The following is a 21,608-nucleotide window of genomic DNA, read 5'->3' as shown; positions in this document are numbered from 1 at the left end:
CTGAGCGTACGTACCGGCCGCAGTTGCTAGCTCCCGGATGGGTGACCACCCGGGATTTTTAGTGACATATCCTTGCCACACATACACAAACACGTGTTACAACCCTACCAACTCAAAAACCTACAAATAAATATACAAAAATAACTCCTACCGTACCACCCCCACACCCAATGGCCTATGTTGCCGCGGGTTCCCCTAAAAAAAAAACAAAAAAAAAAAAAACTAATAATTAAACCTAATACATTATAATGTACTCTTGATTGTATCGAATTTTATAGGGAGTTAGGAAACATCTCTGGGTAATAGTTCTCCTTCTAGTTACTTCCAAAACAGTCAATAATTAATGTATATATTCTGTGTATTCGCATACTTTCGAATTTCGATATCGACAACTTATCGATTTATTATATCGTTTCAGAGAAATCACCATCAGCTACCCGAGAATGGTTCGGATGACGACGTAGACAATGTCAACTATAGGCCCTCATCTCGGTCTAGCAGATCTAGCCCGAGGTATAGGAGCAGTTATCCGAGCACGAGCCAGCGAATCAACCGGACAATATTTCACAGGTATATAGACAACTGCAGTCACACTCTTTTATAACGATGGATACAAATATATATATTATTAATTGTTTGTTTATCGAAATTTTAACTATTATAATATGTAATATATAATTTATAGAATAGAACATATATTATTAGTTACGTATCTATTTTATATATTATAAGTAACATGTGTATTGTTAATTTGTCATTGTTCTTATAGATAAATTGTATTTGGCATTTATTCTGACATAACTTATTACACTTGACAAAATAATAACATTTAAAATACCGAAATTAAAAATGATTTCAATTTTGTATTTTCCAAACACAAATTTGTGTTATAACTTTTTTTTATTGTTTAAAACAATATCCTCTATTCGAGTATTAGCAATAATCTCAAATTAAAGGAATACAAAAATCAAATCCTGCTTTAAAATATTTACAAATTATTGAACTTAATGCCCCCTCCCTTAATATAGTATATGTTTCGTCTAATTTCAACGATTTTTCCACTTTAAAATGGCGATACGGCTATCTAATATATTATATTATTATGTAGTGATTGATGGTAAATAATCCGTCAATTTTCAATCTAAACTTCATTCCCGGTATACTGATTTTGTGATATTACGACCTAACACGATGAGTTTTTTTTTCTCACAGAGCTCTGGACGCGGTGAGCATGTCCTGGGACAACATACATCTAAAGAACGTCCTGTCCAGTGACACGTACAGTAGTCACATACCTGATAGCACGCAATCGGGCAGCTTCAACTCGCTAGGACAGCCGCTGTGGCACGAAGCACTGGCCACTTGCGCGTCTCGCGTAGACGCGCTCCGGTCGCACGGACACCACGCGGCCGCGCTCAGATTGGCTGTGTGCGTGGTGCGAACGATGAAGCAGCAGCAACTGGACGCTCAGCGGCGGTGGCAGGAAAGCCAGAAACCGCCGCCGCCACGGTGTCCGTCCCGACATTCGAACCCTCCGACCAGGTGCTACGAGCTCCGTCCCGCTCAGTCGTGCTCTTACGACACTTACTCGCAAACACGTCCGTGCTCGTCCCGTTGTGTGTCGTGTCCGATGGTCGGCGGAGGTGGTGGTGGTTACGATCGTCTGTCCGCTTCGTCGTCCGGTGGCGGTCCGTCGTCGTCTTCGTCGTCGGCCGCCGCCGCTATGTCATCGTCCTCGTCGTCCGCTTGCAGCCTGTCCCGGTGCGGTTACAATGACTCGCGGTCCGGTTACCCCGGTCCTGGCGCAGGCTGTTCCAGTTACCGGTGCACTGCATTTGCGGATGCTCCCCGTCCCAACTTGTGTACCGCGCCTAGGTGCAACAGCTATTGTACCTACTACGACAATCATCCACCGCCGCGCACGCCGGGTGGACCGATCTCCGGTGGCGGCTTGGGTGGCGGAAACATGGGTGGTGGCGGCTCTTCTGGGTACCGGTACCCGGAACGGACGAACAGCCGGAACGGCGGAAGCAGTTCCCGTGGCAGCATGGGTGGTGGCTCCAACCAACAGACTGCCGTGCTACACAACAGCTGGACCGAAGGATGGGTCGGCCATCCGATGGACCCGATCGGCTGTCTGTTCGACACACTGACTGATGCATCTATAGTTCCTGATCCAAATGTGCCTCATTCGCCGTCGTCATTTTTTGGTACGTACCTTATCTACCGTTGTATAATTATATGTGTATTCGAGTAGCAGGAATTTTTTTGGTTTTGGATTTCGCCAGTATTCCTTCAAATGTTCGGTTTTATTTGTAGATAAAAAAGATACTATACGACCTGTACTTTTTCATTTGCATTATTCACTGCAGTTTAAAGTTAACCGAAAAACTTGTAAGCCATAATATTATGATAATCTACAAGACAAGAACTACTTATCTGTTACATATTGATCTAATAATACGTTATTTTATTAAATTGTTTTTTGTTTATTGGTGATAATAGCATTATTCATAGTATATTAATTATATAATTATAATTTTTAGTGTTTTTATAATGTACAACTATATAATGATAGTATTTCGTGAATGAAAATATATATATATATTTATAATGTAATATGTATAACTATAATCGTTTGATTTTATTTCGCATAGACGCCAACGCATCCGAAGAGGGCATCCTGCGACCCACTCCTCGCCTCACACACATACCCGTCGTTGGTTCGCAGGACCGCTCCGAAACGTACCTGTCACTTGCGGTCGAAGTCGCACTCATCGGCCTCGGTCAACAGCGCAACATGCCTCCCGGACTTTACGCTCAGGTAAGTTTCGAGTTTCTGCCGCTAGGCGTAAGTAACTTGTTTTTAGTTTGTCTGAATTCGGTCGAGTCGGTCAATCTCAATCGATTATGCGTACACTATTAAAATATAATCGGAAATAAAATATAAAAATATTTCGCGCCAACTGTCTTGGCTCGTTCGCCGTGTAAATATATAATTTAGATATTAATGCATTGCCGGGCGCAGTAATATGTTCACATTATAATAACTAATGATGTAGTCTCTTTATTAAAATTGATTGCGCAATAAATATTGTAGACTAACAGCACGTCGCGCAAAGAAAGGTTTTTTTATGACAGTGTTTGACATTTATCACACAATATTTGCTCCAAACGAATTCTAATTTCTGGCAACCGATGTATTCATGTACGCACGCCAACCCCGTTATTACTGCCACGCGTGTCGTGATCATTTTAGATATATGTATGGTATAAGTCCTTGTATACAGTAATGCAGGCATTCGTCCCTTCTTGACGTTAAAAATAACTTGATTTATATTTTTAACCTAGTTTTTTTGATTTATCGAACCGGTGTATAGGTGACGAAAATATTACTTGGCTAACTTTTTTTTCTTCAATAATACAGTTATTTAAAATCTAATTCACTTAAATAACTTAAAGAAAATTTAATTAACAAAAATATACTTTAAAAAAATATTTTAAAATTCTTGAGAAATGTTTTGTACTACTTGAAAGTTTTCTGTGGAGGTACAAATTTTTGTTTTTCAAATGAAAACTGTATTCTATACTATTCATTATTTTTTGAATTTTCAAAATGTTGATGTATCAGAATCAAAAATCGTACGATTAGTTTTTGAGTTATTTAACTTTATGTATTGAGGATAATAATTTGAATATTTTAGTGACTACCGACAAATATTAATCTATAAAAATGAATACTAGATTCAATATTACATATTTTTTATAATTTTGATATATTATAATTTGTAATAACTTGATATTTTTTAATATCCTTAGCACAAATGTTGAATATAGGTGGGAACATCAAAATTTTCAAAATAATTATCGATCAAATAATTTTACAATAGTACAAAAAACATGGGTTTGAAAAAATGGTTCGAGTATATTAAAAAATTTCAAACATCAGTATTTGACCAAATTTATTATTGAAGGAAAATTGCAGGGGGGAGATGAGACTGTTCAGTAAAACACTTTGTATAATATATATAGTTGTACGTATATATGTGCCTTATTACGTGTGGTTCAAATCGCAAGCGTAATAACATATATTATTATTTTGCAGTTGTAAAATATTTAATTATCCACTATGTGTATATACCCGAAAGCAAACATAAAATTTTTAATATATTTTAAGCCGTTCGCGTCGCTTAATTACGTGCTATATGCACACAATGTATACACGCCGGTAGTGTTTGTCCAATTTGCCTAACGTAATTATTTCCGTCGTGTTTTTATTAATATTTTTATTTTGAGCATATACTTTGTATATATATATATATATTATACCTAATATGCTAAATTGTCGAATCGAAATTTGTATATTCGCAGAAAAGAATAATGATCATAACAATAGTGTTACGTTTGGAAATATTTGTATTACATATTATAAATATGCGCGTGTGTGTATTATTATTTCCATAAATTGTATGAGCGATATTGGTTTAATTTTATAGTAGGCGTATATGTGTATGTGTATGTGTATATGTGTATGTGTGCTGATGTGCTGAAATATCGTGTACTATATTATTATTACATGGATATTCGCACAGGTAGGCTTTCGAATTATTTTCCTCTTCTCTGTAACTATTCTGTACAGAATTCGAAACGGAATAAAATATTACATATCCAACCACGTAGAAAATATGTCAAGACTCGAACGTACATGATATATTGATATTATATTATTCTACATACATATATATATATGTTTTATGTACAATAATATTATGTATATATGAGTAAAAAAGGCTCAAGCCAGTCCAACCATCCATGTATAGCACAAATAATACGCGATTATATGCGCGTTGGTCGATTTCTTTTCATCGTTTTTCATATCCCATTTAGCATATTATTATTATTATTCATTTTAACAGCATGGGGGATCTCTAATCGTACGGATTTTTGCCAGTTCCTTACAAAACCTGTGCCAGTGCTGTAGTTCTATACTCCGAACAATATGAAAAATATGTACGCTCGCGCGTGTGTATAACACTGTATACACATTATAATAATATATTATTGTATTATTGTCATTATCGTATTGTCGACGGTGCGTACGTCTAGTGACACACACTCTCGGGGGCTTTTATATACTATAACTACTATACGCACGCAGTAATGGACGGATGTCATATTTTCTTTCGTGAGATTTCTCGTAAAGATTATCGAAGTATATAATCGCGTCTCGGCGGCCATGTCCGTTTACGTAGTTTATACTGCTAAAACCTTGCAGCTCAAACTTGGATAACATATATTATATATATTTAGGTATGATGCACATTATACGCAGGGCGTGTACTGCAGCCCTTGTGCTCAGTCGACGGCCCGCCCGCTGTCTCATATATAATAATATATAATGTGCATTCCTCTTCGAGTCTCCCGCAGTCTTGCAACCCAAAAACATTTGAAGACGCATTTATTGCTCTATTCCAATGAATGTAGTTGATGAACATTTTTTTTCGTATTTCAAGTTTAGGTAGATTGGTACTATAAAAACCACGGTTGTGTTCTTTATACCACATTAAATAATATAAAGAGATCTTCTACCAATCTTTTTTCTTCTTCAAAAATCATCAACTGCAAAATATAATACTGTCAATAATCATATGGGGAACAGTCTCCGCGCTCGGTGATATACAAAATATTATTACTTAAATAATACACAATTATATTATGCAAATATTTTTACGCTGGCACTTGCATATTTTATAAATTATCCTATTCGGAACCGGCTGATCGGGTGGGTATAGGCAACGGACACGATTTCGGATACGCATTATATTATACGTAGTCGACTGTGTACGTAATACCACGTACCTGGTATAATGGAGAAGTTCACTGTGTCGAAACGCCGGTCAGCAGCGCGCTATAACGCGCCCATGAACAGGTTTCAAAGTTCACGGCCCTAGGCCGGTTTTACGGGTAATATATATTATGGTTTCATTATGAGGTCAACAATATTCGCCTGGACTGTACGATTGTTAGTTGATTAATATTATACGCACGTATAAACTTTTGTACATGTGCGTGCGTGTGTATATGCGCTTGCGAATGTATTATAAGTCATTGCGCAACGAACGTAACACGTTGTATACGATAGTTTAGACGAACGACCGTTTAAGACTGCTAGATTATTATTATTATTATTTTAAAATTGGTGAACGTTATTAGAATAAAGTTACTATTATCATTCGGATAAAGGTCACAATATGGAATTTTGGTCTTTTACATCACTGTAATAGTGTATGTCTAAAGCAAAACACACACGTATCCAGTTCTCGTGACGTATATTTAGCTATGTAGGTACCTACTTATAACGAATAAATAGAAGCCAACCCGTTATCGCCGTCGCGTGTAGTTAACCTGTTTTTCCGCAACCGCTCACAACCCGTCAAACGCCTATAAAAATAATGTTCATTAATTTGCGGTAATAACATTTTCGTAGCTGCAGGTTATACACTAAAATATTAAATGGTATACTAACCAATGACCAGGACACCAACTACACCTGTCTCTCCACTACTCCACTCCTCGTTCACCAATAAAATTCATCATAAAATGTGTTTTTACGTGTCGTGTATTGTATTATTTTTTGTGAGTATTATTGTTGGAGAGCCACCTTAAATCTATTCCGAAATATAAAAAAATTATAATAAAAGAAACTTTTCAATCAATTCTCATACCCAAGTGATGGGTTCGCGCCGAAGTCGTCCTTTTCCAATAACGAAGCTTCATCATTTATTAATGACAATCGCCAAAAGAAAAAAAATACATTCATTTTAATATAATATGAAAGGGTGAAGTTTTTAATAATACGGTTGAATACGAAATTCATAATTAAATGTTTTACGCGTGCGCAGACAATAAATCCAGGTCACAGCAATCTCCATACATAATCATGATTTATTTATCATTTTCTATTTAAAAGTTTGGTGCATATGAAAATTAATTTTCAAACATTAACATTAATATTTATTATTATGAGATTGTACATTTTGTTTCTCGGAAAGAAAAACCATCAGGGTAGACGTAATTAAAAAAAATAGCTTCTTATATAAACGACCTACATGCATTTTTTAGGGGTGAAGACTGCGCTGTAAGTTTCGAATCAAAAAATAATGAGGTCGCTATAGCTCAAGTAACAGTTGTATCGAGAAAACCATTTCGCTTGTGAAACTTAAAATTAAACCAACTTTAATTTATATCTCGCGTTACCTATATGATATATAGTTGAGGTATACAGCTATAGGTAGGTACACAGCTAGGTATAATGTGTGTCCAACCTTGAGTATTATTTATTACCTAGCTATATAATACGTATATAGAAGTAGTTATTAAACTATTAGATGAAAAACGCACAATTATTTTGTTTCGAATCGTGTGGTATACTACAAAGGTGGTTTTGTTTAATTTTTTTTTTTTTCATTAAATAGGTATCTCGTCCGCTTATTTATTCTCTAACAATTAAATTCGTGTATTATATTGTGTACGCATAATATATACATTATACAGCGCACATTAATTGAGCTAAATTAAATGGGTACGTGTGCAAATACCACAGACTGCTTTACATAAATATAATAGTGTATATTGTGTATGTGTGGGAGAGATATTAATATATAATATTAGTTGTAAAATCCGACTTCGTTCTGGAAAATAAAAATCAACAAACATAAAATACTGCACTATATTGCAGGTATATATCTTAGCTCTAATGTACTTCAGTTCACGGTTAATTCATCATTGGTTTACCTCGCTTTGTAAAATATTTCGATCGAGGTGGACAATCCGCACAATCTTGGAATATTTTTGAGCCTGGTTTTCCAATTACTCTCTAAACTTTTCTGATATACCTCAACGAACAATCGCTTTAACTTTCATCAAAAACAGTCTAGTGGATTTAGTAAATAAGCTACAAACATATTATAAGGTCGTCATTGCCTACTTTTGTACATATGAATAACAATCAATAAATTAAATATTATTTCATAGGATAAATTAATCCTATAGTAGCGCACGGCGGGTCATGACTATTCTATACCAATTAAAAATATTTTTTATTTTAGATTCTGTGCGGAGCGAGAAATTTATTGATTTTGCTTGATGTATATTTCTTTTTCTTTTTCTTTTTTATTTTGTAAACACTTTCTCCCTCTAAACTTACTCAAAAAAGTATCAAGTGTAGCATCCTTTCTGAAAGATAATGTTCTTGAGCTGGTACTATATAGAGAGGTAATTTTTTTATAAGCATTTAAAGTTCAAATTTTGACTAAATACATACAAATTACGGCAATTTTCAAATTATCTAAATTCATACAAGTTTTTCTTTTTAAATCTAAGATTTGAAAATTTTTAACAATCTATAATATATCCTAGACAGATAAACCGTCTCCGCTCAGAATCGTTTTTCGTATACAATGTTATAATATCATTGGATTCAAATTTAATTCCATTCATTACAGTAACCCACTTGTAACCTAGCTATACTGTACAGCAGAGCGACATCCACGACTTACCCTCTTTTTTAATTATGAATCTTTATATGAAGTGTTAACAAAGAATTATTCGATTTCGTGAGTAAAAACGGAATTCATGCGTGAGGCAGCCTATAATAGCAACTTATAGAGGTTGTAAAAAAACTAAAAACACCCTCCGATATATTTATCGAAATTGGTTTGGGAATTTCTGAAATTAGCTGTCAAAAAATTCATTTCAGATTTATATGTATAATTTATAATATATTGTAAATAGTGGATAATTATTCAAATTATGAAAAAATAAATGACTTGAATTATGAATAAATACGCACTTAGGTATAATATAAGGTATAAGGGAAAAAAGAATAATGACCTGTTCTCGGAGGTGTGTGGGGGAATATCAGGCGTAGGTATAAATTATGTTGACGTCAAGTAACCGGTGCAGAGGTTAGAGTGAGAAGAAAAATCTTCGCAAACGACGAATATTCTCGGGGGCTGTATAGAGGATTTGTCACGTCTGTGGTGAGCTGCAGTGGCGATGGAGTAGCGTTTTAGGTCCGCACAATAACTGAAGACTCACGCCATTTGAAAACCAAATAAAATATCAATTCTATACCGGATGCTCATTGTCGTGAAATAAAAACTTTTATTCGTATTCAACGTCGTGTAAAATACGCGTACAACGTGTTAGATTGATATTGTTATATGCGATGTTTGAATCAATCATTTCTTTGTATATATATTATTATCATATATTTTTAAATTTTTTCCTCACCGGTTTAGAGGTATTAAAATTGAACGTCGTCTGGTGGCCAGAGCAGTTTAAACGATGCCTTTTGAACGCATGCGTTAAATATACACAGAGTTGAGTATAGAAACCGGTGTGAAAAAATGCAAATAAAGATTATTTATACGTTTACAAATAATTGTACTCGTCAACGACATCTAAACCGACAATTTACACACACACACACATGTATTATATATACGGTTGCACAAATTATAATGGTATTTTCGTGTAGTCGGTGTGCGTTTGTAAAACTTAAACGAAAAAAAAAGTGAGAAATTAAATAATCGGAATTCCGGCGAGACCGACTAACACACACGCAGCTGCTATAAAGTGTATATACCCTTGTCTATAAACTATAGTTTCGTATTAAATATTTTTTTCGTTTTTTGTTGATTCAACAGGAGAAGGCATGCAAACAAGAAGACAGACTGATAGCCAAACTACAAGAATTAGATATGGACACAAACCTGGTGGGCGTTTTGCGTCGACAAGCCATCGTTCTCCTAGATGGCGGTCCAACCAGTGGCCTGGGCCTAGGCGTGCACAGAGACAGCATACCCATGCACACGTTCGCCCGTTTCTTGTTCGTCGCACTTCTGGATTACTACCCGGATCTGGCGTACGAAGTTGGCTTGCGCGCCATGAGGTGGGTGTATACACATATTATTCATGTTTAGGTATACCACTCGATTTAGTGTCGTATGCATAGTAATTGGAATTTCGCGTTAAAGAGCGTGGCACGAGAACTTTCATTGCCTGCACCAATTTTAAAAGGTTTGATTTGGATGACCTTATACAGTGCATACATTGCACGTACATGTGCCTAAATCGTCGAATAATATAAAATATATTTATTCAATACATTGTTACCAATCTAACCGGGTATAAAATTTGTCCGTACAGATTACCGATCCTGGAAGACCACGAAGACTCGGACAATCCGAACGGTAACCCTTCATCCGTCATGCTGAACCGCTATCCACGTTGGTTCACGTTGGGCCACATAGAAACGCAACAATGCACGTTGGCGTCCACCATGCTGAGCGCCGCGAAAGGTATGTTTTTCTCAAATTTAAGCGGTCGTTATATTATTGAGTTTTCCATTTATACTATTCAATTAATAACCAACTATTATTTTCTGTTCTGTCTCCTCCCACCCCTCAGGTGAACTACTTCGACTGAGAACCGTACTGGAATCTGCCCAACGACACATACACAGTTCGTCGCATCTCTTCAAATTGGCCCAAGACGCGTTTCGTTTCGCGACGCCTGAGAATGGCCCCAGACATCCTCCACTGTTGACCGTCGCCTTCGAACTAGGATTACAAGTGCGTATAACCACCGGTCGAGTATATTTTTTGAAAAACGTTTCCACGCCTGAAACGCCTCGTTTTTGACGGGTTGTGTTTTCTGTCTCGTGTAGCTAAGCATATTTGAATAGTAAATTTTATTATTATAATATTAAATTATACCTGCTCAGTGCCACAGTACACGAAATATTATAAAAATATCTATGCAAATGTATATGCTGTGGCGAAAATAGTATTTTACTCGTATAATATGTACTGATAACAACGTTCGTTCGTTTTCATTCGTTGTCTTATAACGTGTGATGTTTTTTGTGGTTTCTTAAGGTAATGCGCATCACACTGGCTTCGTTGAACTGGCGAAGACGCGAAATGGTCCGATGGTTGGTGACGTGTGCCACAGAAGTCGGCATGGACGCTCTCACCTCCGTTATGCAAAATTGGTTTCAATTATTTACGCCCACCGAAGCCACAGGTACGTCATATAATATAACCATATGACATAATCGGTTTGAACACCGTGACATTGCAGCGCGCACATAATAATATTGTTATACTTTTATTATGTATAATATGGATAAGCGTATAATAAAATGGCGCGATGCGTTCGTTTTTGCTGACCGTATACGTTTTACGTGTGTTTACAGGACCAGTCGCCACGACCATAATGTCTCACAGTACAATGCTCCGATTAAATCTGTCGTTTGAACATCAAGAAAAATTGTCGAGTTACGCACGTACATTGGCACTCCAATGCGCGTCCAAAGTAAGGATCCTATATATTATATTTTGTGCATCACTGTGACTTACCGCAGGATACTGCGATATCGTATATAATTATACAGAATCTATGAATATTATCTATACGAATGTGTAAATATTAGAATATCTCTCTTAACGAAATTTTAATTACTATATACTGAGATGTTCATCAAGGCAAAGCGATTGTTCAGTTTCAGAAAGTCAAGTTCTCATTTTATCTTTTCTAATTGCTTTAAGTTATTATGTCTACAACTTAAATTAATTTCACATGTCTACCAACTCAAAAAATAATGAGCTAATTTTGAATTTTGTACCCAAATAATAAACTCGGTCTATTTAATTATTTGATTTGCATCATTTGAATTTACGTCGATAAATTTGGCGCCACTGCTCGCCGTATGCTTAATAAGAAAAAGATGTTTCCCTCGAAAAATTCATTATAATATATTATTGTATAAGAATATTCAATATTTCATATCCTGAAATGTTCACAATATTACTGCCCGTGTTTTATTATTATCATTTATTTACCGTGACCAATACCATTATTATTACAGGACCCTCCGAACTGCGCACTGAACGCTCTGACTTTGTGCGAGAACGATGCGACTGCGTTCGAATCGGCTTACCAGATAGTGTTGGACGCCGCGGCGCATATTATGACCTCATCTCAGCTGTTTACGATCGCTCGTTACATGGAACACCGTGGATATCCGAACCGCGCGTACAAACTGGCAATGCTCGCGATGAAGAACGTTCATCTGGCATACAATCAGGTAAGTTTTCACGCGGAAGATAGAGCTTTTAAAAATAATATAATCCCACCCCCTTCCCGCCCCGATGGAAATCATAGCCGTCGATTTTCGGACGTTATCATTCACCTATTATGAAATCCGCGAGCTTGTCCAAGTACGGTATTAATATGAGCGCTTAACTCTCTTCAACAATTTAAATTTATCTATCAATACGTTTTATAGTAAAACCTAAACCGTACTCTACCTCCAGGTTTTTGGTTTCACGTTTCAAAAACAATTATACATACTCGTTTATAAACCTATAATAATAATAATAACAAATAACATATTGTGACGACGAAATTTTTTTGCAGGACACTCATCCAGCCATTAACGACATACACTGGGCCTGCGCTCTCAGCCATTCTTTGGGAAAAAATGAATTGGCCACCATGATCCCGTTGTTGGTGAAGAACGTGCAGTGCGCCACCGTGCTGTCCGACATATTACGTAGGTGTTCAATGACGCCACCCGGAATGACTTGTGCTCACGCACTGCCACCACCCGACACCAGTAAGCACCTTTTTCTAGTACTTATTTGATCTTTCGATATGTTTTCACACATTTTCTGTAAAAGCGCCTCCGATGTGACGACAAATGTTGACCCTACACGATAAACTTGGTCGATTAATATTATTATAATATAATACTTGCGATCCTGAAGTGTAGGTAATATAGATACGATTATAATAATAACCTACAGTATTTGCGTATCAAATGCTCTCATAAGATTCCTTATCTTTTTCTTTTTTTTATTAATAGATACATTTGTGAAAAATCGATGAATCTATGACGTATTTTAGCAAAACGTTTTTCTGACCTGCTCCTGCATAGGACAATAGATTTTAAAAAAAATTAATAACTCATTCAAATCATTATATACGTACCGTCGTACGTTGAATTGTAATCATTTTTTCAATAGGTAGTTAAATTCGTTAAGTGTTTTTATGTCTATATATTTGTTCTAATTTTCAAATGAATTATTCAGTTAAAATATTTTTTAAATAAATAATGAACGCAATAACTATTTGACAAAAAGCCAGTTGTCAGCCATTTTTTCCTCTTCAAATGTATCTGTTTATTATGCTTAGATTTCAGTTTAAAACAATCATTAGGTATACATTTATTTACTTTGGATAGTATTCGTAATACGATTTTGACTAAACTTGATATTGTTTTAAACATGTTTGTTAAATCATGGTATCGATATGAATAAAAAATTACTCATCGTGTCAGTATATACTAGCCGAGTAACGTACTTACAGTAAAAAAAGTTAAACCTAAAGACTAAACAACTTTAATCAACTAACAATTATTACCAACGGGTGCCTACGTACTCAGATTCAAGGTTTGAACTGGCTCGAGACAAATTCAACGTGTTCTTTTCGATTTCTTGAGTGTGGTCCTTGAAATAAATAAATAGTTATTTAAATGTTCAGTTTTGTTCTGTGCTCAACAGTTGTGTATTCTGAAAATTTAAATATAAAATCATTACAATTCTTATTTCTTATATTACACTGATTAATATGTTTCTAATCGTGTCTTACTAAACATAATAAATCAATCTAAAATCGATTTATTGAAAACTATACCTAAATAATAGGAAAGTGGTTATGAATAAACAATTATAAATTCAAAAAACAATTTCAATAGAGGTCGTTTTAAACAGCACTCGTAACTTCTTTGAAAATGACCTTTTCATGTATTCCCTATATATATATATGTATTCGATTTCCGACCTTTAAAGGCGCAGTCACACTACATTTTTCCAACAAAAAAATTTAGGTGCAACCTTAAAAAGGCGGAAATCCATTAAAATTTCATGCCAACATAGTTTCAACGAAGTTTTAGTACCATTAAGTTCTGCCCACTTTACCAACCGGCGTTATTTTTTTTTTAGATTTTTCTTAAATATCTAAATCCGTCGTGACTTTTGCAGTGTACGTTGCAAAAATTACGTAACTTCGTTTTGTACTCCCGAATGATAAATCTTAACCGTCGGTATATTGCTCTCTTTCTGCAGGCAAACACCACCATCACCATCATCACCACCATCACCATCACCATCACCGGAACAACGGTGGCGGCGGCGGCGGTGGCGGATCGTCCCGATGCGGCATAATGAAGGGCCTGTCGTACGAACGGGCACCGCTCCGGATTCTGCTCGAGGCGGCCGTCGCTGCGTACGTCAACACCACGCACTCGCGGCTCACCCACATATCGCCGCGCCACTACGCCGACTTCATCGAGTTCCTGGGCAAGGCGCGCGACACGTTCATGTTGGCGCACGACGGGCACGCGCAGTTCGCTCAGCTGCTCGACAACATGAAGCTGGCGTACAAGGGCAAAAAGAAGCTGATGTTCCTCGTCAAAGAGCGGTTCGGGTGACTAGGGCACGGCGCGGTGACGACGCCGTTCCGCAGATGATGTCGTCGTTGCCGTGCTCGCCCATTCGCACGCGTTTCGTTGCTGTGCGGGCCGCGGGGTGTTAGCGGCGCCGGCGGGTACGTCGCGGTCGTTGCCGTCGTCGATCGCGAAGCTGCGTTGTTGTTGCTGTTGTTGTTTTGTTGTTGTTGTTGTTTTTTGTCGTATTCTCATGGTGGTATGACGTGTTATTACTATTTCTCATATATACTTCGCACAACCCGCGAGAGACTGCACGACGACGACGATGACGACGATGACCCTCCCGCTACCCCTCGCCCAGACGCGGCATACATTAGATACATAAGAAGGTCGGACGAAACACGAGCGTAGCGCTCCGAACAACGGTTAGAGAAGAAAGACAAATAACATGAAGAAAAAGTCATCATCGGTGAAGTTACCTACTAAACAAAAAAAATTAAAGCTACCATCACCAACCAACACTACACTACGCCATCACTACCACTAAAATTATTATACAAACTGCGATCGCGCGTTCGTTTACCTCTCATGTCTATTATTGTAATAATAATTATTATTTCTTTAATTCCCTCTTTTTTTGACGGCTTGCCTAACCGTCGACATAGTATTATGGTTGACCCACCCTCCCACCAACATTCATCCCTCATCTGACTTCCCACATATTGTACACACAATAATGGATACTTATTATTCCACCGTTTTATATAATAAACCAAAAAATAATAAAATACACTCCTGTCAAATGATATACCGCGCAGTGAAATATCTCCATGACTATAATTTGTTTATTATGTATTTGTATTGAGGGACCGTCGGTACGCTGTAGTTTATTATGACTATCACTGGACCAAAACAAAGTGAAAATCGCTCACTTTGTTTCGGCCAATGTATTGATTTTTTTGTGATATATATAGGTATATGTATATACACACATATTTATTGTATCTATTTATTTCTGTAACTGTTGACTGTGATTGGATCAAACGAACTTGAGCAATATCATTTAAGTTTTTATTCAAAAATAACGTTTATTTATTTTATTATTTTATTTTGTAATAACAACTTTTATGTATAATGTTGGTTTTGTTTGGCACTTTTATAAATTCCTAGCAATTTTAGTCTCGCATACTTATCTCTGTTTTTTTTTATTTTTTTATTGACAAATGTATGTTCCAACGATATCATTTGCCATTAAAAATGTTTTTGTTTGTTTAAATACCAAGAAACTACACGCGTTATAAAAACAAGGACCTACATTTTCTCAAGCTTCAAATACAATAATAAATAAATGTACATTCTTGTATTAATTTTATTTAAAATTTAATTTATTATAATTTTACTTTTAACATTTGCATTTACAATTTACAGTTAAGTATGCATATTAAGTGTATGTTACCCATATGTATTTGTGCAATCAGAATCTATTACTTTTTTTGTTATTTTTTTTTGTTTTCAAAATTATTTTTGCGTGATTTTGTGTGATTTGTATTCAAAGCGTGTGATTTTACAAATTATACTGAACCAATACTAGAATATTATATTTTTAAATATATGTATCCTAAGTTTTAGAATTAACAGTTGTAGTTACAAAATAAAAATAAATCTTCATCTCTGAGATCATAAACATTGATGAATTGGTCCTGAATGTTCACCAAAGCAATATAATATTTTTTAATTAAAGAAAAATTATTTTTATTTATTTTGTAACTTAAGACTGTTGTGTTGTATTTTTTTTAAGCTTAAATATTTTGTTTATGATATTTTAAAGTTTTAAGCTACTATAAGAGTGTTTTTTTTTTCGTAAATAGTCCACTAAATTAATTTTTTTCTTTTATTTTTATTATTTATAAATTATAGGCTACTTATTAGATATAGAAATACAATTTTTTTTTAATAATCTGTAATTAAAATTATGTGAAATAATGTATAGGATATTAGTACATAAGCATCATATTATGAATACTTGTGTATATTTTTTAAACCAAGTATTTAATAATATATTTTAGTTTTAAAAGAAATGTATTATCAAAATATCAAAAAAAAAAAAAAATTCAAAAAAAAAAAAATTAAGTGTACAAAAATAGGTTACCTAATAATGTTAGGCCTTATTTTGTATTGGAAAAATCGACTTATTGTTTCTATTTTGTAACTGATGTTATTTTAAATGTATATATATTTATATATATATATTAAAATATTAATTTTAATATAAATTTATATTTTTTTGGTTTTGCTCAATTAGAAAAGAAATTTATCGATCATAGGTTATATATAATTTATATTTAATCTATGGATTGATCTAAAAATGTTACAATTACGCATATAGTTAAAATATATGCATTTCGTTATATGAATTACGATATATCATTGTATTGATGAAACAAATTAACTTCCAATCATTACACTAAATGAACTATGCCCACCTATAAATAAAATATTATTTTTTAAGATAGTTGTTGCTATGGTACCAATATTAAGATATATATACAATACTAATTTATGAAAAAAATCAATAAATAGTTTAAGTAAATCATTGCGTTACTTGTGTATAATATTGTGTATTATTTAATTAAAAGAGAAGAAAAAAAATTATGATATTTTTATGACTGATGTATGTTTTAGGTACTTAGAAAAGTACCTAAATAATTTTAAATATATTATAATATGGTAATTATATAAATACAAATATAAATATATAAATATATTTTTTTTTTACTTAAAAGAATTGTATTTTATGATCCATTATCAATTAGGTACCATAGCTAATGTAATTGCGCTTTAAAAATGTATTAAACCAGAATGGTGTTCACCCATCCCATTATTTCAATGACTTAGTTTTTAATTTTTGTAGCAACTCAATATTATATTGTATTTGATATATTTTATGATTACAATAATTAAGTCTGTATACAAACATATTCATTAAACATATTTTTTTCATTTCTACATATTATTATTAAGATCTCAGTTTACAATTATGAAAATGCTACAAGCGGATGGATTCTCTTTTTCCTTTTTTCTTTATTTTCATTATTATTATTATTATTATATATTTTTTTTTTGTGAGATAATCCTGTGTATCTACTTTAGTTTTAGGTGAAAGTAAAATGTAAAACAAAAACAAAAACAAATATAAAATGTGTATCAATTATAAAAGTGTAATTATATATGCCAAGTTTAGACGATCTATGACATCAAATTCTTATTAATATTTTTTAGAAAAGACTAATTTCACTTTATAGCATTTCATGACTCTTAGAACATTTTTGAGAAACACAATGAATATAATAGCAATTATTTTGATTTTTTTCTCATTGGTAATTTTTCTATATTTAAATAGCTGTTTATTGAAGTATATAATAATTTGTGATTATTTAGTGTATACTTAAAGTGATACTAATGTAAAGTATAATGTGTCAGGCAAGTATGTTGTTCATATACAACTAAACGAAAAAATGAAAACATGGATATGGTGTATATCGTATAGTGTAGGGGTGGCCACAACGAGGCTCGCGAGCCGCATACGGCTCTTAAATCAATTTTGTGAGGCTCTTGAACCAAACTTAGACTAAAATTAAAAGTAAATAAATGTTCCTTCATTTGTTTTAAAATGAAAAATGTATCTTTATTTTATAAACATTGCTTTACAATGTGTGGCTCACCTCAAATTAACTTTATAAATTTGCGGCTCCCAAAGTTAAGGTTAGTGGCCATCCCTGGTATAGTGTATCAATATGGTGTTAATATCTAGAGCTGAACACATTTAGCTTAGAATTTCTAATTAAGTGATGTATGGTAGACAATCAACCTTTGACATACCGTCACTTTAGCTGCCTACTTAATTGCCGATTTGTAACGAAAATTATCAATTATGATTATTTGAAAAGAAATATATCTTTTCAATGGAATATGTGGGTATAGAGTATAATATGTCATTCGTACATACTATAACTTCTTAAGTACAACTGCACAAGTGATCAAATGAAGCACATGTTATTCTAATGTTTCAATTGTTATACGTATAAATTACAACAAATTCAAAATACAAGATATAAACTATGTGAAACATGTAATCAATATTTGATTAATTAAAATAATATTTGACCCATTTTAGTAACATCGATATGATAACAGATGTAATTGATAAAAAAAACTCCATACTATACTTTAGTTAGATTTATTTCAGTTGTTTCATATAGATAGTGTTTGATAAATTATTTTTAAAAGTTAATTGTTAATATTAAGTTTCTTACTAAGGGGACGCAACATCCGCATTGTCTCCGTCAGACAAAATATGTACAACATAACAAGTACTGTTTAACGCTGAATAGAACTACTCAGGCTTTAGTGATAGCTAATAGTCCAAATCGGTGTACAATTTAGTTGAGAACATTATCTCTAAAATATTGTTTTTATTTTATTCAATATCACTTACATGAAAAAAATTCTTCTTGTTGTGTCCTTCAAACTTGAATATCTTTTTTGTGGCTCCGATAACGTAAAAATAAATCGATATTTCACAGAAAAAACTCTTTTTTATGTGGTGGAAATTTCGTTTCTGTAGTCTTCTTGGTTCTTTTCCGCGAAAAACAGTTTTTGTTATGTTTTAAATTTGCAAGGCGAATGGGTATAGCGTCCTCTCAATCAATATATATATTTAAATTATTTTTTCATTAGGTACCCAACATTATTTTTAACACAATATATTACTTTTTAATTTGAAAAGTAAGTGGTGTATGTTTTTTTTAAATATGCAATACCATAGATAATACGAGGATAACACACTAGTTTCTAATAGCCAACGAGGAACCTCTCCAATGTTCAAAACCTGTGTTATGTGCTGTTTACTCAATAGTAAAACTGTGCTGTTAATCTGTTATTCAGTTTTATATTTTGAACCTGTTGACTTTTTTTGCTGGAGCTTTTTGAAAAAAAAATTAAAACTTACATTAACACTAACAATAAATCATTCATTATTTTAGTAACCACAGATGTTCACCGAAAACAAAAATGATTATAAAATCGAGCTGTTGGAAGGATTTTAATTAAATAATACAGGTACATAAATCCAATAATGATTGTGTTATTAAAATAAAAAGAACATAAATATGATAAAATATGATTTTTTTAAATTTTTCATGAATTTTAATTATTTTTTATTTTTTTCGGAAAAATGACATGTTGACAATATTTCAAAATATTTTATCAATAATTAATTGCCAATGAACCTAAGCGATATGAATAGTGCAATTAATTGACATGTATTAAATGTTATTTATAATAATGTTATAAAACCAGTTGATTACAAAATTCGAAAAATATCATTTTATAAATTATCGGGATTGTGTTAAAGAATAATTAGCGTTAATTAAATACCAAGTATGTGCCACATAACACATTGAACGCTATTTTAGGCTGAGAGACTTGGCCGTATTATACTATACCTATAATACTAATTTTCAATAAAAATAAATAATAATAATGTACCTATATTGCCTATACGATACGCCGTGTTACACAGTTGTTATATTATTTTACACTGGAGCATATTATAATGGTATCGAATTTACTGTCATGTTTTGAGCAGCTTGTTCAAGGGCATGCTCACATTGAGGACGAGTGTGTCATATTCTCCCTTTGAGTTATTTTTGTCTTGGTATAAAGTAATAGTATATTTACCACTATATAAACATTAAACGTGGCCCGAGAATAATCAAAACCGCATATCTCCCTCCTATTTCGATAAATCAACAATTTTAATATATTACAGTGCACCGTATTTTTTATAGTTATCGTACATACATTTTTTTCTCAGACCAAAAGTTGTTATTCTATCGACTAATTATGATAGAGTTTGAGTGTGTCTCATCAGACCGCAGTGGCGTACCCAGGGGGGGCTTAGGGGGCTTCAGCCCCCCCCCCCCCATTGGCCGTGTTTTGGAATACATTTTATATTATAAAAGACAAAGTTCAAAACCATTTAAATATTATCAGCTTGTGGGCAAACAGATGGAAAATCAAAATAAACGAAACTAAATCTGTTCAAATAACTTTTTCACTACGCAATATCGATTCTCCACCTGTCACGTTCAACAATATACCAATTCCTAAGGCAAACGAAGTCAAATACCTCGAACTAACTCTCGACAAACGCTTAACCTGGAGCCCACACATTAAAACTAAACGCAAAACTGTTAACTCTAGACTTCATATCCTTAGACCACTCTTAAAATCCAAACTTTCCCTTTCCAATAAACTTTCGGTATACAAATCAATAATTCGACCAGCTTGGACATATGGTATCCAGTTATGGGGCTCTGCAAAGCCCTCTAACACCAACACCCTTCAAGCTTTTCAATCTATCTGCCTACGATTAATAGCGTCTTCTCCTTGGTATTTCACAAACAAAAATCTTCACAAAGACCTAAAAATTCCTACACTTAATCAATTAGCAAAAGCACATTACTCTAAATTTCACTCCAACTTAAACTCTCATAGTAATCCATAAATAAAGCAATTTTCTTCCACCTCACTTCCTGGCAATGTACGCAGAAGGCTAAAAAGGCAGTGGCCTAGAGACCTGCTAAAATAAAAAATAGGGTGGTGCTACTGAGTGCCTGCCCCTAAGTGCTAAATTCTACTATTTCATATTATATTAATTATCAAATTTGCCCATTGTACATATATAGATTGTAAATTACTTTAAAAAAAAAAGACAATGTTCAAACCATGATATTTCTAAAAAACGGTATTGAATACAACTTTAGTTACAATAATTACCTGTATTAGCAAAGCATAAACGTTACGTTTATTATGGTGCCGAATATCGATATCGATTTAACCCCCCCCCCCCCATTCTAAAATCCTGGGTACGCCACTGTCAGACCGTCTCTTGCCGTGACTTTATTTCTACATTTATCCGCAATGTACCTAAACTTTGTATATCTACTTAAATTATAATAATCACGGGTATCATCCTTTTGTGTCACAACTGCAACTCGTTAAATGGCGTCTTTTTTGGGGGGAGGAG

At 33.9% G+C, this 21,608-nt stretch overlaps 1 protein-coding gene across 1 annotated transcript in view; it reads left to right on the top strand.

Moving 5' to 3' along the window:
• Positions 1-17,524, top strand: part of LOC107166584 (zinc finger SWIM domain-containing protein 5-like) — a 62,604-nt gene extending 45,080 nt beyond the window's left edge. Inside the window, exons 6-16 of the mRNA XM_015515311.2 lie at positions 419-570; positions 1,213-2,210; positions 2,658-2,824; positions 9,711-9,955; positions 10,213-10,364; positions 10,474-10,637; positions 10,944-11,091; positions 11,264-11,382; positions 11,936-12,154; positions 12,487-12,685; positions 14,196-17,524. Of these exons, the coding sequence (XP_015370797.2) occupies positions 419-570; positions 1,213-2,210; positions 2,658-2,824; positions 9,711-9,955; positions 10,213-10,364; positions 10,474-10,637; positions 10,944-11,091; positions 11,264-11,382; positions 11,936-12,154; positions 12,487-12,685; positions 14,196-14,560 (2,928 nt within the window). The 3' untranslated portion in view covers positions 14,561-17,524. The remainder of the gene's footprint in view (positions 1-418; positions 571-1,212; positions 2,211-2,657; positions 2,825-9,710; positions 9,956-10,212; positions 10,365-10,473; positions 10,638-10,943; positions 11,092-11,263; positions 11,383-11,935; positions 12,155-12,486; positions 12,686-14,195) is intronic.
• Positions 17,525-21,608: the final 4,084 nt, after the last annotated feature.

Source organism: Diuraphis noxia, unplaced genomic scaffold (genome assembly GCF_037042655.1).
Source record: "Diuraphis noxia isolate RWA-SAM2 unplaced genomic scaffold, SU_Dnox_SAM2 contig0004, whole genome shotgun sequence".
Taxonomy (NCBI): Eukaryota; Metazoa; Arthropoda; class Insecta; order Hemiptera; family Aphididae; genus Diuraphis; species Diuraphis noxia.
This window is presented reverse-complemented; position numbering and strand designations above follow the sequence as displayed.